Below are 17,316 nucleotides of genomic sequence, written 5' to 3' on the forward strand. Positions count from 1 at the left end.
AGAACGTCGAGCCCGGTATACCACATCGTTCCAATTCACTCTATTCCTAGCACGCTTCTCACCCTTCTGCACGTTCAGGCCCTGATCGCTCAGTATTCTTTTCACTCTATCCCTCCATCTCCAGCTTGGTCTTCCGCTTCTTGTTCCCTCCATCTCTATCACATACATCCTCTTTGTCAACCTTTCCTCACTCATTCTCTCCATATGTCCAAACCATTTCAACACACCCTCTTCTGATCTCCCAACCACACTCTTTATCACCACAAATCTCTTACCCTTTCATTACTTACTAGATCAAACCATCTCACACCACATATTGTCCTCAAACAATTAATTTCCAACACATCCACCTTCCTCCGTACAACCCTATCTATAGCCCATGCCTCGCAACCATATGATATTGTTGGAACTACTATTCATTCAAACATACCAATTTTCGCACTCCAATAAAACGTTCTCTCTTTCCACACATTCTTCATCGCTCACAGAACCTTCTCCCCTTCCCCCACTCAATGACTCATTTCCTCTTCCATGGTTCCATTCACTGCTAAGTCCACTCCCTGATATCTAAAACACTTCACTTCCTCCAATTTTTCTCCACTCAAACTCGCATCCCAACTAACTTGTCCCTCAACCCTGCTGAACCTAATAACCTTACTCTTATTCACTATGATACAGCTCTGATGGCTTATTCGAGTGAGAAAATGCAGAAGCTGGTGAGTAAGTTTGGAAAAGTGTGTGACAGGAGAAAGTTGAGAGTAAATGTAAATAATGGCAGGGTTGAAGGGCAAGTTAACTAGGATGTAAGACTGAATGAAAAAAATTAAAGCAGTTAAATGTTTATCTGGAAGGATTTAGCAGCGAATGGAACCATGGAAGCGAAAGTGAGTTATAGAGTGGGGGAGGGGACGGAGATTGTGGAAGCGATGAAGAATGTGTGGAAATGAACGTTATCTCGAAGAGCAAAACTGGATACGTTTGAAGGAATAGTAATTCTAACAATATTATATGACTGCGAGGTATGGGCTATAGATAGGATTGTACGGAGGAAGGTGGATGTACTGGAAATGAAATGTGTGAGGACAATATGCGGTGTGAGGTGGTTTGATCGAGTAAGTAATGACAGGGTAAGAGAGATATGTGGAAATAAAAAGAGTGTGGATGAAAGAACAAAAGAGGGAGTGTTGAAATGGTTTGGACATATGAAGAGAATGAATGAGGTATATGATTGACAACGAGGATGTATGTTTCAGAGGTGGAGGGAACAAGGAGAAGCGGGAGATCAAATTGGAGGTAGGAGGGTGGAGTGAAAAAGATTTTGAGCGATCGGGGCTTGAACATGCAAGAGGGTGAAAGGAGTGCACGGAATAGAGTGGATTAGAACAATGTGGTATATTGGGGTCGACGCACTGCCAATGGACTGAATCAGGGCATATGATGCGTTCTTTACTCAATGAATGACATCCACCCGACCATCAATTCATGCATTGATTGAGAAAAAGAAGGCAAACTGCCATTTCTTGGTGTGTTGATAACTAGGGAATCTGATCATTTGTCCTTTAAGATCTATAAGAAGCCTACCAACTCTGAGAGCTATATTCAGTAGTTTTCAGTACGTGTTTCTTCTGTAAAAATGTCTGTAGTCATTTCTATGTTTTTAAGAGCACTACGGATATGTGGTTTCATTAGTCTGGTAGACGAATTTTATCACGTGAGATGTATCTTTATGCAGTTATGTTATTCAAAGTGGTTTGTGAAAAAAGCTTACTGGGAAACTGGGAAGACATTCTATGCATTTAGTAACAAAAATGTGAAAAATGGTGATAGGTATAAATGTTTAGTGTTGCCCTATTCTCCTTACTTAGTCCATGTAAGACAGGCACTAAAAAATAGTGCTTTTTATGTTGCCTCCCAGTACAATAACACTATCAGTAAGACCTTATTCAAAAGCAGGCCAGATCATCCAACAATTTGAAGTGTTTACGCCGTCAAATGTAAGGCATGTAAAGATTTATACATTGGCCAGACCGGCAAGACTGTAACTGAGAGATGCTCTTGGCAAGGATGACCATAAAAATGCGATCCCTAAACACTGCCATGAAAACGATCACACCTTAACAACCCCTCTCTAATTGTACCCCTCATTGAATCTGTCTTAATTACTAAGAACTTCAATTTGTCCACAGAAACATTTAAATCCCATCCTATCATCAACCAAATCCTTATGAAAGAATTAGCAAGAGGCGAAAATATAAGCAAAATTATCCAACCATCATCTTGTTACCCATGGCAACCCCCACCACACAACCGCCTTAACCATATGGTACCCCGTACTTTCCCTTGAACGATCACCGTCGGTCAGGCCAGAGCGCCGCCTAGAATGACAGAAGGGAGATCATCATTGCTGTCGCTTTGTTGCGATTTCAAAAACTTTATGAATTGTTTACATCTGATAAGGCGGATTGAGTGCCATATGTATAGAAAATCACGTTAAATAAAAGTATATGAACTACCGAATTGTGATTTCCCTCATATACATATATATATATATATATATATATATATATATATATATATATATATATATATATATATATATATATATATATATATAAATATATTTTTTTTTTTTTTATTATACTTTGTCGCTGTCTCCCGCGAAAGAAATGGCCCAACCCCCCCCCATACACATGTATATACATACGTCCACACACGCAAATATACATACCTACACAGCTTTCCATGGTTTACCCCAGACACTTCACATGCCCTGCTTCAATCCGCTGACAGCACGTCAACCCCGGTATACCACATCGCTCCAATTCACTCTATTCCTTGCCCTCCTTTCACCCTCCTGCATGCTCAGGCCCCGATCACACAAAATCTTTTTCACTCCATCTTTCCACCTCCAATTTGGTCTCCCTCTTCTCCTTGTTCCCTCCACCTCCGACACATATATCCTCTTGGTCAATCTTTCCTCACTCATCCTCTCCATGTGCCCAAACCACTTCAAAACACCCTCTTCTGCTCTCTCAACCACGCTCTTTTTATTTCCACACATCTCTCTTACCCTTACGTTACTCACTCGATCAAACCACCTCACACCACACATTGTCCTCAAACATCTCATTTCCAGCACATCCACCTTTTTCTTTTCTTTTAAACTATTCGCCATTTCCCGCGTTAGCGAGGTAGCGTTAAGAACAGAGGACTGGGCCTTTGGGGAATATCCTCACCTGGCCCCCCCCCCCCCCCCTCTGTTCCTTCTTTTGGAAAATTAAAAACCAACGAGAGGGGAGGATTTCCAGCCCCCCGCTCCCTCCCCTTTTAGTCGCCTTCTACGACACGCAGGAATACGTGGGAAGTATTCTTAATCCCCTATCCCAGGGCTATATATATATATATATATATATATATATATATATATATATATATATATATATATATATATATATATATATATATATTTATTTCGCTTTGTCGCTGTCTCCCACGTGGCGCAAGGAAACAGACGAAAGAATGGCCCAACCCACCCACATACACATGTATATACATACACGTCCACACACGCAAATATACATACCTATATATCTCAATGTATACATATATGTACACGCACAGACATATACATATATACACATGTACATAATTCATACTGTCTGCCTTTTATTTATTCCCATCGCCACCTCGCCACACATGGAATAACAACCCCCTCCCCCCTCATGTGTGCGAGGTAGCGCATGTAAAAGACAACAAAGGCCACATTCGTTCACATTCAGTCTCTAGCTGTCATGTAATAATGCACCGAAACCGCAGCTCCCTTTCCACATCAATGCCCCACAGAACTTTCCATTGTTTACCCCAGACGCTTCACATGCCCTGGTTCAATCCATTGACAGCACGTCAATTCCGAGATAATATACCACACAGTTCCAATTCACTCTATTCCTTGCACGCCTTTCACCCTCCTGCATGTTCAGGCCCCGATCACACAAAATCTTTTTCACTCCATCTTTCCACCTCCAATTTGGTCTCCCACTTTTCCTCGTTCCCTCCACCTCTGACACATATATCCTCTTGGTCAATCTTTCCTCACTCATTCTCTCCATGTGACCAAACCATTTCAAAACACCCTCTTCTGCTCTCTCAACCACACTCTTTTCATTTCCACACATCTCTCTTACCCTTACATTACTTACTCGATCAAACCACCTCACACCACATATTGTCCTCAAACATCTCATTTCCAGCACATCCACCCTCCTCCGCACGACTCTCTCCATAGCCCACGCCTCGCAACCATACAACATTGTTGGAAACACTATTCCTTCAAACATATCCATTTTTGCTTTCCGAGATAATGTTCTCGACTTCCAAACATTCTTCAAGGCTCCCAGAATTTTCGTCCCCTCCCCCACCCTATGATTCACTTCCGCTTCCATGGTTCCATCTGCTGCCAGATCCACTCCCAGATATCTAAAACACTTCACTTCCTCCAGTTTTTCTCCATTCAAACTTACCTCCCAATTGACTTGACCCTCAACCCTACTGTACCTGATAACCTTGCTCTTATTCACATTTACTCTCAACTTTCTTCTTTCACACGCTTCACCAAACTCCGTCACCAGCTTCTGCAGTTTCTCCATGAATCAGCCACCAGCGCTGTATCATCAGCGAACAACAACTGACTCATTTCCCAAGCTCTCTCATCCACAACACACTGCATACTTGCCCCTCTTTCCTTAACTCTTGCATTCACCTCCCTAACAACCCCATCCATAAACAAATTAAACAACCATGGAGACATCACACACCCCTGCCGCAAACCTACATTCACTGAGAACCAATCACTTTCTTCTCTTCCTACACGTACACATGCCTTACATCCTCGATAAAAACTTTTCACTGCTTCTAACAACTTGCCTCCCACACCATATATTCTTAATACCTTCCACAGAGCATCTCTATCAACTCTATCATATGCCTTCTCCAGATCCATGAATGCTACATACAAATCCATTTGCTTTTCTAAGTACTTCTCACATACATTTTTTAAAGCAAACACCTGATCCACACATCCTCTACCACTTCTGAAACCACACTGCTCTTCCCCAATCTGATGCTCTGTACATGCCTTTACCCTCTCAATCAATACCCTCCCATATAATTTACCACGAATACTCAACAAACTTATACCTCTGTAATTTGAGCACTCACACTTATCCCATTTGCCTTTGTACAACTGCACTATGCAAGCATTACGCCAATCCTCAGGCACCTCACCATGAATCATTCATACATTAAATAACCTTACCAACCAGTCAACAAATACAGTCACCCCCTTTTTTAATAAATTCCACTGCAATACCATCCAAACCCGCTGCATTGCCGGCTTTCATCTTCCGCAAAGCTTTTATAACCTCTTCTCTGTTTACCAAATCATTTTCCCTAAACCTCTCACTTTACACACCACCTCGACCAAAACACCCTATATCTGCCACTCTATCATCAAACATATTCAACAAACCTTCAAAATACTCACTCCATCTCCTTCTCACATCACCACTACTTGTTATCACCTCCCCAAAAGCCCCCTTCACTGAAGTTCCCATTTGCTCCCTTGTCTTACGCACTTTATTTACCTCCTTCCAAAACATCTTTTTATTCTCCCTAAAATTTAATGATACTCTCTCACCCCAACTCTCATTTGCCCTCTTTTTCACCTCTTGCACCTTTCTCTTGACCTCCTGCCTCTTTCTTTTATACATCTCCACTAATTTGCATTTTTTCCCTGCAAAAATCGTCCATATGCCTATCTCTTCTCTTTCACTAATAATCTTACTTCTTCATCCCACCACTCACTACCCTTTCTAATCAACCCACCTCCCACGCTTCTCATGTCACAAGCATCTTTTGCACAAGCCATCACTGCATCCCTAAATACATCCCATTCCTCCCTCACTCCCCTTATCTCCTTTGTTCTCACCTTTTTCCATTCTGTACTCAGTCTCTCCTGGTACTTCCTCACACAAGTCTCCTTCCCAAGCTCACTTACTCTCACCACTCTCTTCACCCCTACATTCTCTCTTCTTTTCTGAAAACCTATACTAATCTTCACCTTCGCCTCCACAAGATAATGATCAGACATCCCTCCAGTTGCACCTCTCAGCACATTAACATCCAAAAGTCTTGCTTTCGCACGCCTATCAATTAACACGTAATCCAATAACGCTCTCTGGCCATCTCTTCTACTTACATACGTATACTTATGTATGTCTCTTTTTAAACCACGTATTCCCAATCACCAGTCCTTTTTCAGCACATAAATATACAAGCTCTTCACCATTTCCATTTACAACACGCAACACCCCATGTATACCAGTTATTCCCTCAACTGTCACTTTACTCACCTTTGCATTCAAATCACCCATCACTATAACCCGGTCTCGTGCATCAAAACCACTAACACACTCATTCAGCTGCTCCCAAAACACTTGCCTCTCATTATCTTTCTTCTCATGCCCAGGTGCATATGCACCAATAATCACCCATCTCTCTCCATCCACTTTCAATTTTACCCATATCAATCTAGAATCAACTTTCTTACACTCTATCACATACTCCCACCACTCCTGTTTCAGGAGTAGTGCTACTCCTTCCCTTGTTCTTGTCCTCTCACTAACCCCTGATTTTACTCCCAAAACAATCCCAAACCAGTCTTCCCCTTTACCCTTAAGCTTCGCTTCACTCAGAGCCAAAACATCCAGGTTCCTTTCCTCAAACATACTACCTATCTCTCCTTTTTTCTCATCTTGGTTACATCCATACACATTTACACACCCCAGTCTGAGCCTTCGAGGAGGATGAGCACTCCCCGCGTGACTCCTTCTGTTTGCCCTTTTAGAAAGTTAACATGCAAGGAGGGGAGGGTTTCTAGCCCTCCGCTCTATTCCCCTTTAGTCGCCTTCTACGACACGTGAGGAATGCGTGGGAAGTATTCTTTCTCCCCTATCCCCAGTGATATATATATATATATATATATATATATATATATATATATATATATATATATATATATATATATATATATATATATATATATATATTTTTTTTTTTTTTTTTATACTTTGTCGCTGTCTCCCGCGTTTGCGAGGTAGCGCAAGGAAACAGACGAAAGAAATGGCCCAACCCCCCCCACATACACATGTATATACATACGTCCACACACGCAAATATACATACCTACACAGCCTTCCATGGTTTTCCCCAGACGCTTCACATGCCCTGATTCAATCCACTGACAGCACGTCAACCCCGGTATACCACATCGCTCCAATTCACTCTATTCCTTGCCCTCCTTTCACCCTCCTGCATGTTCAGGCCCCGATCACACAAAATCTTTTTCACTCCATCTTTCCACCTCCAATTTGGTCTCCCTCTTCTCCTCGTTCCCTCCACCTCCGACACATATATCCTCTTGGTCAATCTTTCCTCACTCATTCTCTCCATGTGCCCAAACCACTATATATATATATATATATATATATATATATATATATATATATATATATATATATATATATATATATATATATATATATATATACTTTTTCGCTGTCTCCCGCGTTAGCGAGGTAGCGCAAGGAAACAGACGAAAGAATGGCCCAACCCACCCTCATACACATGTTTATGCATACACGTCCACACACGCACATATACATACCTATACATTTTAACGTATACATATATATACATATAAGGGCATATACATGTAAACACATGTAAATAATTCATAATTGCTGCCTTTATTCATTCCCATCGCTACTCCGCCACACATGAAATGACAACCCCTTCCCCCCGCACGTGCGCGAGGTAGCGCTAGGAAAAGACAAAAACGGCCACATTCGTTCACACTCAGTCTCAAGTTGTCATGTATAATGCACCGAAACCACAGTTCCCTTTCCACATCCAGGCCCCACAAAACTTTCCATGGTTTACCCCAGACGCTTCATATGCTCTGGTTTAATCCATTGACAGCACGTCGACCCCGGCATACCACATCTTTCCAATTCACTCTATTCCTTGCACGCCTTTCACCCTCCTGCATGTTCAGGCCCCGATCGCTCAAAATCTTTTTCACTCCAACCTTCCACTTCCAATTAGGTCTGCCACTTCTCCTCGTTCCCTCCACCTCTGACACATATGTCCTCTTTGTCAATCTTTCCTCACTCAATCTCTCCATGTGACAAAACCATTTCCATACACCCTCTTCTGCTCTCTCAGCCACAATCTTTTTATTACTACACATCTCTCTTGCCCTTTCATTACTTACTTGATCAAACCACCTCACACCACCTATTGTCCTCAAACATCTCATTTCCAACACATCCACCCTCCTTCGCACATCCCTATCTATAGCCCACGCCTCGCAACTATGTAACATTGTTAGAACCACTATTCCTTCAAACGTACCCATTTTTGCTTTCCGAGATAATGTTCTCCACTTCCACACATTTTTCAACGCTCCCAGAACTTTCGCCCCCTCCCCAACCCTGTGACTCACTTCAGCTTCCATGGTTCCATCCGCTGCTAAATCCACTCCCAGATATCTAAAACACTTCACTTCCTCCAGTTTTTCTCCATTCAGACTTAACCTCCCAACTGACTTGTCCCTCAACCCTACTGTACCTAATAACCTTACTCTTATTCACATTTACTCTCAGCTTTCTTCTTTCACACATTTTACCAAACTCAGTCACCAGCTTCTGCAGTTTCTCACCTGAAACCGCCACCAGCGCTGTCGAGGCACGTTGATCACATTTCCATCTTCAGGATCTTACCCTTGAGATTATCCATGAATTTGCATTGCCATTACCACACCTCGGTGATATCAGATACGATATTACGACACTTCACAACTACTGACCAAGTCAGAGAACTATCGGTAGGAGGTAGAGTTCAGGGAGGAATAGCAAGAGGAAAAATTATCTATATTGTATATATATATATATATATATATATCCTCTCACTTGGTCTATGCGTATTGGTGTTCTCGCCACTGGGAGTTGAATCTTCTTTGAGTCCGATGATAGGATTGGCCACTGCTGAGCTGCTTCTCCCACCTGCAAAGAACACAGATGGTTAAAATGTTACATTCCCATCTATCGACTCGTTCATCACATAATCTACCTGAAAATTGTGGAATATGGTGTCACTTTCTCTAAATTGTTGACGCACACAGATAAAAATCTACTTGAATATGTTTGTCGATGATGCCAGTGGAGCGAGGGAAATAAAAACGAGGAAAATTGCATCAGCTTACAAGGGAACCTCGTCAAACTCCTAAATTGGTCTGAAACTGGTTTTTTTTTTTTCTAATTCAACCACAGTAGATAAAAAAATAATGATGATTAAAAGAAGGCCTCGATAGGAATATATATCTAACAGAAAATAAGTTTCAGGAAACTGTGCATGAGCGAGATTTGAGATTCGACACTGTGCTTCGCCTGTTATCATGGCTCAAAATCTGGAGAATAACAGAGACAATGGATGCATCAAAATAGCATTAAAGTATGTATATAGCGAAACACTCGGCAAGCTGTTACGTTACACCAAAGCTAGAGTATGTTACTCTTGTTTGGTCACCTCACCTAAATTAGCACTGAGGATTTTCAGCGAGTGTTTGTTATGGCTTTGGGTTGTTGGAGAGGTATAACTGAGCGAGGGACGCCGAAACACGTTAAACAACAACAATGCATTACTGATTAAAGCAAATAAGGTGAAATAGCCCAGGGGTAGTGAGCTCCTGGAGGCGTAAGACTATAGTGTGGAAGGAGAGGTTAGTTGTGGCAGGTAGAGAAATAAGAGATGGTCTTCACACTGGAGCCTCGTGATGATAGGCGTCAGAGATGAGGCACCATAATGAAAACCGGCTAGGAAGATGAAACATCAGGAGTCACGCTGGGACATGTACTAATGATTGGTGGCGCCCAAAGGGCGCCTTGAGTCTGGTGTCACACGGCCAAGTCTTCAGGTACTGGAGTGGTATACTTGCTGTCTAGAGAGAGTCAACACGCGTGACTGCCTTCCTGCGTTTTGGTGGACGGAGAGCGGCTGTTCCTACAGAAAAGGGTCAGGTCGTCTATACTTACAGTGGCATCTTTTGGGTCTGCCACTGTCGAGTATTGACTATAGATGTCAAGGGGTAAAATTACAGGTGCAGCTGTCGGATGGGTCATCAAATTCATTTCTCTGGGGATTGTTAGGTCAGGTGAGGTAACCCGCTGTGACCTGCTCCTTGTTCAAGGCGTCGTCAGTAAGGCAACACTTTGTGGAACGACAATGAGTCCCGAGAGACTAATAGAGAACACTAGTGAAAATAGATGACAAATGCCAAACATGTTTAGTAATCACACACACACACACACACACACACACACACACACACACACACATATATATATATATATATATATATATATATATATATATATATTTTTATTATTATTATACTTTGTCGCTGTCTCCCGCGTTTGCGAGGTAGCGCAAGGAAACAGACGAAAGAAATGGCCCAACCCCCCCCATACACATGTATATACATACGTCCACACACGCAAATATACATACGTACACAGCTTTCCATGGTTTACCCCAGACGCTTCACATGCCTTGATTCAATCCACTGACAGCACGTCAACCCCGGTATACCACATCGCTCCAATTCACTCTATTCCTTGCCCTCCTTTCACCCTCCTGCATGTTCAGGCCCCGATCACACAAAATCTTTTTCACTCCATCTTTCCACCTCCAATTTGGTCTCCCTCTTCTCCTCGTTCCCTCCACCTCCGACACATATATCCTCTTGGTCAATCTTTCCTCACTCATTCTCTCCATGTGCCCAAACCACTTCAAAACACCCTCTTCTGCTCTCTCAACCACGCTCTTTTTATTTCCACACATCTCTCTTACCCTTACGTTACTCACTCGATCAAACCACCTCACACCACACATTGTCCTCAAACATCTCATTTCCAGCACATCCATCCTCCTGCGCACAACTCTATCCATAGCCCACGCCTCGCAACCATACAACATTTTTGGAACCACTATTCCTTCAAACATACCCATTTTTGCTTTCCGAGATAATGTTCTCGACTTCCACACATTCTTCAAGGCCCCCAGAATTTTCGCCCCCTCCCCCACCCTATGATCCACTTCCGCTTCCATGGTTCCATCCGCTGCCAGATCCACTCCCAGATATCTAAAACACTTCACTTCCTCCAGTTTTTCTCCATTCAAACTCACCTCCCAATTGACTTGACCCTCAACCCTACTGTACCTAATAACCTTGCTCTTATTCACATTTACTCTTAACTTTCTTCTTCCACACACTTTACCAAACTCAGTCACCAGCTTCTGCAGTTTCTCACATGAATCAGCCACCAGCGCTGTATCATCAGCGAACAACAACTGACTCACTTCCCAAGTTCTCTCATCCCCAACAGACTTCATACTTGCCCCTCTTTCCAAAACTCTTGCATTTACCTCCCTAACAACCCCATCCATAAACAAATTAAACAACCATGGAGACATCACACACCCCTGCCGCAAACCTACATTCACTGAGAACCAATCACTTTCCTCTCTTCCTACACGTACACATGCCTTACATCCTCGATAAAAACTTTTCACTGCTTCTAACAACTTTCCTCCCACACCATATATTCTTAATACCTTCCACAGAGCATCTCTATCAACTCTATCATATGCCTTCTCCAGATCCATAAATGCTACATACAAATCCATTTGCTTTTCTAAGTATTTCTTAACGCTACCTCGCTGATGCGGGAAATGGCGAATAGTATGAAAGAAAATGAAATATATCTATATATATATATATATATATATATATATATATATATATATATATATATATATATATATATATATATATATATATATATATATATATTTCATTTTCTTTCATACTATTCGCCATTTCCCGCATCAGCGAGGTAGCGTTAAGAACAGAGGACTGGCCCTTTGAGGGAATATCCTCACCTGGCCCCCTTGTCTGTTCCTTCTTTTGGAAAATTAAAAGAAAACGAGAGGGGAGGATTTCCAGCCGCCCGCTCCCTCCCCTTTTAGTCGCCTTCTACGACACGCAGGGAATACGTGGGAAGTATATATATATATATATATATATATATATATATATATATATATATATATATATATATATATATATATATATTTATATTATCCTTGGGGATAGGGGAGAAAGAATACTTCCCACGCATTCCTCACGTGCCGTACAAGGCGACTAAAGGGGACGGGAGCGGGGGGCCAGAAACCCTTCCCTCGTTGTATTTTAACTTTCTAAAAGGGCAAAAAGAAGAAGGAGTCACGCGAGGAGTGCTCATCCTCCTCAAAGGCTCAGATTGGGGTGTCTAAATGTGTTTGGATGAAACCAAGATGAGAAAAAAGGAGAGATGTGTAGTATGTTTGAGGAAAGGAAACTGGATGTTTTGGCTCTGAGTGAAACGAACCTCAAGGGTAAAGGGGAAGAGTGGTTTGGGAATGTCTTGGGAGTAAAGTCAGGGGTTAGTGAGAGGTCAAGAGGAAGGGAAGGAGTAGCACTACTCCTGAAACAGGAGTGGTATGGAGTATGTGATAGGGTGTAAGAAAGTAAACTCTAGATTGATATGGGTAAAACTGAAAGTGGATTGAGAGAGATGGGTGATTATTGGGGCATATGCACCTGGGCATGAGAAGAAAGGTCATGAGAGGCAAGTGTTTTGGGAGCAGCTGAGTGAGTGTGTTAGTAATTTTGATGCACGAGACCGGGTTTTAGTGATGGGTGATTTGAATGCAAAGGTGAGTAATGTGGCAGTTGAGGGAATAATTGGCGTACATGGGATGTTCAGTGTTGTAAATGGAAATGGTGAAGAGCTTGTAGATTTATGTGCTGAAAAAGGACTGGTGATTGGAAATACATGGTTTAAAAAGAGCGATATACATAAGTATACGTAAGTAAGAAAGAGAGATGGCCAGTGAGCCTTATTGGATTACGTCTTAAATGATAGGCGCGCGAAAGAAAGACTTTTGGATGTTAATGTGCTGAGAGGTGCAACTGGAGGGATGTCTGATCATTATCTTGTGGATGTGAAGATGAAGATTTGTAGAGGTTTTCAGAAAAGAAGAGACAAAGTTGGAGTGAGAATAGTGGTGAGAGTAAGTGAGCTTGGGAAGGAGAGTTGTGTGAGGAACTACCAGGAGAGACTGAGTAGAGAATGGAAAAAGGTGAGAACAAAGGACGTACGAGAAGTAGGGGAGGAATAGGATGTATTTAGAGAAGCAGTGATGGCTTGCGCAAAAGATGCTTGTAGCATGAGAAGCGTGGGAGGTGGGCAGATTAGAAAGGGTAGTGAGTGGTGGGATGAAGAAGTAAGATTATTAGTGAAAGAGAAAAGAGAGGCATTTGGACGATTTTTGCAGGGAAAAAATGCAAATTAGTGGGAGATGTATAAAAGAAAGAGGCAGGAGGTCAAGAGAAAGGTGCAAGAGGTGTAAAAGAGGGCAAATGAGAGATGGGGTGAGAGAGTATCATTAAATTTTAGGGAGAATAAAAAGATGTTTTGGAAGGAGGTAAATAAAGTGCGTAAAACAAGGGAACAAATGGGAACTTCAGTGAAGGGGGCTAATGGCGTGGTGATAACAAGTAGTGGTGATGTGAGGAGATGGAGTGAGTATTTTGAAGGTTTGTGAAAGTGTTTGATGATAGAGTGGTAGATATAGGGTGTTTTGGTCGAGGTGGTGTGCAAAGTGAGAGGGTTAGGGAAAATGATTTGGCAAACAGAGAAGAGGTAGTAATAGCTTTACGGAAGATGAAAGCCGGCAAGGCAGCGAGTTTGGATGGAATTGCAGTGGATTTATTAAAAAAAAAAAAAAGGGGGGTGACTGTATTGTTGATTGGTTAGTAATGTTATATAAAGTATGTATGATTCTTGGTGAGGTGCATAAGGATTGGCGGAATGCTTGCATAGTGCCGTTGTACAAAGGCAAAGGGGATAAAAGTGAGTGCTCAAATTACACAGGTATAAGTTTGTTGAATATTCCTGAGAAATCATATGGGAAGGTATTGATTGAGAGGGTGAAGGCATGTACAGAGCATCAGATTGGGGAAAAGCAGTGTGGTTTCAGAAGTGGTAGAGGATGTGTGGATCAGGTGTTTGCTTTGAAGAATGTATGTGAGAAATACTTAGAAAAGCAAATGGATCTGTATGTAGCATTTATGGATCTAGAGAAGGCATATAATAAAGTTGATAAATATCCTCTGTGGAAGGTTTTAAGAATATATGGTGTGGGAGGCAAGTTGTTAGAAGCAGTGAAAAGTTTTTATAGAGGATGTAAGGCATGTGTACGTGTAGGAAGAGAGGAAAGTGATTGGTTCTCAGTGAATGTAGGTTTGCGGCAGGGGTGTGTGATACCTCCATGGTTGTTTGATTTTTTTATGGTTGGGGTTGTTGGGGAGGTGAATGCAAGAGTTAAGGAAAGAGGGGCAAGTATGCAGTCTGTTGTGGATGAGAGAGCTTGGGAAGTGAGTCAGTTGTTGTTCGCAGATGGTACACCGCTAGTGGCTCATTCATGTGAGAAACTGCAGAAGCTGGTGACTGAGTTTGGTAAAGTGTTTGAAAGAAGAAAGCTGAGAGTAAATGTAAATAAGAGCAAGGTTATTAGGTACAGTAGGGTTGACGGTCAAGTCAACTGGGAGGTAAGTTTGCACGAGTTAGCGCTAGGAAAAGGCAACAAGGCCACATTCGTTCACACTCAGTCTTTAGCTGTCATGTATAATGCACCGAAACCGCAGCTCCCTTTCCATATCCAGGCCCCACAAAACTTTTCATGGTTTACCCCAGACGCTTCACATGCCCTGGTTCAATCCATTGACAGCACGTCGACCCCGGTATACCACATCGTTCCAATTCACTCTATTCCTTGCACGCCTTTCATCCTCCTGCATGTTCAGGCCCCGATCACTCAAAATCTTTTCCACTCCATCTTTGCACCTCCAATTTGGTCTCCCACTTCTCGTTCCCTCCACCTTTGACACACATATCCTCTTGGTCAATCTTTCTTCATTCATTCTCTCCATGTGACCAAACCATTTCAAAACACCCTCTTCTGCTCTCTCAACCACACTCTTTTTATTACCACACATCTCTTTAACCCTATTATTACTTACTCGATCAAACCACCTCACACCACATACTGTCCTCACACATCTCCTTTCCAGCACATCCACCCTCCTCCGCACAACTCTCTCCATAGCCCATTGTTGGAACCACTATTCCTTCAAACATACCCATTTTTGCTTTCCGAGATAATGTTTTCGACTTCCAAACATTCTTCAACGCTTCCAGAACTTTCGCGCCCTCCCCCACCCTATGATTCACTTCCACTTTCAAGGTTCCATCCGCTGCCAAATCCACTACCAGATATCTAAAACACTTCACTTCCTCCAGTTTTTCTCCATTCAAACTTACCTCCAAATTGACTTGTCCCTCAACTCTACTGTACCTAATAACCTTGCTCTTATTCACATTTACTCTCAGCTTTCTTCTTTCACACACTTTACCAAACTCAGGCACCAGCTTCTGCAGTTTCTCACATGAATCAGCCACCAGCGCTGTATCATCAGCGAACAACAACTGACTCACTTCCCAAGCTCTCTCATCCACAACTGACTGCATACTTGCCCCTCTTTCCAAAACTCTTGCATTCATCACCCTAACCACCCTATCCATAAACAAATCAAACAACCATGGAGATATCACACACCCCTGCCGCAAACCTACATTCACTGAGAACCAATCACTTTCCTCTCTTCCTACACGTACACATGCCTTACATCCTCGAGAAAAACTTTTCACTGCTTCTAACAACTTGCCTCCCACACCATATATTTTTAATACCTTCCACAGAGCATCTCTATCAACTTTATCATATGCCTTCTTCAGATCCATAGATGCTACATACAAATCCATTTGCTTTTCTAGGTATTTCTCACATACATTCTTCAAAGCAAACACCTGATCCACACATCCTCTACCACTTCTGAAACCACACTGCTCTTCCCCAATCTGATGCTCTGTACATGCCTTCACCCTCTCAGTCAATACCCTCCCATATAATTTCCCAGGAATACTCAACTAACTTATACCTGTGTAATTTGAGCACTTACTTTTATCCCCTTTGCCTTTGTACAACGGCACTATGCAAGCATTCCGCCAATTCTCAGGCACCTCTCCATGAATCATACATACATCATATAAATAACCTCACTAATGAGTCAACAATACAGTCACACCCCTTTTTAATAGATTCTTCCGCAAAGCTTTTACTACCTCTTATCTGTTTACCAAATCATTCTCCCTAACCCTCTCACCTTGCACACCACCTCGAACAAAACTCCCTATATCTGCCACTCTATCATCAAACACATTCAACAAACCTTCAAAATACTCACTCCATCTCCTTCTCGCATGACCACTACTTGTTATTACCTCCCCATTAGCCTCCTTCACTGAAATTCCCATTTGTTCCCTTGTCTTACACACTTTATTTACCTCCTTCCAAAACATATCTTTATTCTCCCTAGAATTGAATGATACTCTCTCACTCCAATTCTCATTTGCCCTCTTTTTTGCCGCTTGCACCTTTCTCTTGACCTCCTGCCTCTTTCTTTCATATATCTCCTAGTCATATATATATATATATATATTTTTTTTTTTTTTTTTATACTTTGTCGCTGTCTCCCGCGTTTGCGAGGTAGCGCAAGGAAACAGACGAAAGAAATGGCCCAACCCCCCCACCCCATACACATGTACATACACACGTCCACACACGCAAATATACATACCTACACAGCTTTCCATGGTTTACCCCAGACGCTTCACATGCCTTGATTCAATCCACTGACAGCACGTCAACCCCTGTATACCACATCGCTCCAATTCACTCTATTCCTTGCCCTCCTTTCACCCTCCTGCATGTTCAGGCCCCGATCACACAAAATCTTTTTTACTCAATCTTTCCACCTCCAATTTGGTCTCCCTCTTCTCCTCGTTCCCTCCACCTCCGACACATATATCCTCTTGGTCAATCTTTCCTCACTCATTCTCTCCATGTGCCCAAACCATTTCAAAACACCCTCTTCTGCTCTCTCAACCACGCTCTTTTTATTTCCACACATCTCTCTTACCCTTACGTTACTTACTCGATCAAACCACCTCACACCACACATTGTCCTCAAAC

The 17,316-nt window shown here is 42.2% G+C and overlaps 1 protein-coding gene across 2 annotated transcripts in view; it reads right to left on the bottom strand.

The window, feature by feature from the left end:
• The window catches only part of LOC139765641 (uncharacterized), a 38,658-nt gene that overhangs the window by 7,611 nt on the left and 13,731 nt on the right, over nucleotides 1-17,316 (bottom strand). For both annotated transcript variants that reach the window (XM_071693330.1, XM_071693331.1), the window contains exon 4: nucleotides 9,030-9,122. In XM_071693330.1, the coding sequence (XP_071549431.1) occupies nucleotides 9,030-9,122 (93 nt within the window). The remainder of the gene's footprint in view (nucleotides 1-9,029; nucleotides 9,123-17,316) is intronic.

Source organism: Panulirus ornatus, chromosome 55 (assembly GCF_036320965.1).
Source record: "Panulirus ornatus isolate Po-2019 chromosome 55, ASM3632096v1, whole genome shotgun sequence".
Classification (NCBI taxonomy): Eukaryota; Metazoa; Arthropoda; class Malacostraca; order Decapoda; family Palinuridae; genus Panulirus; species Panulirus ornatus.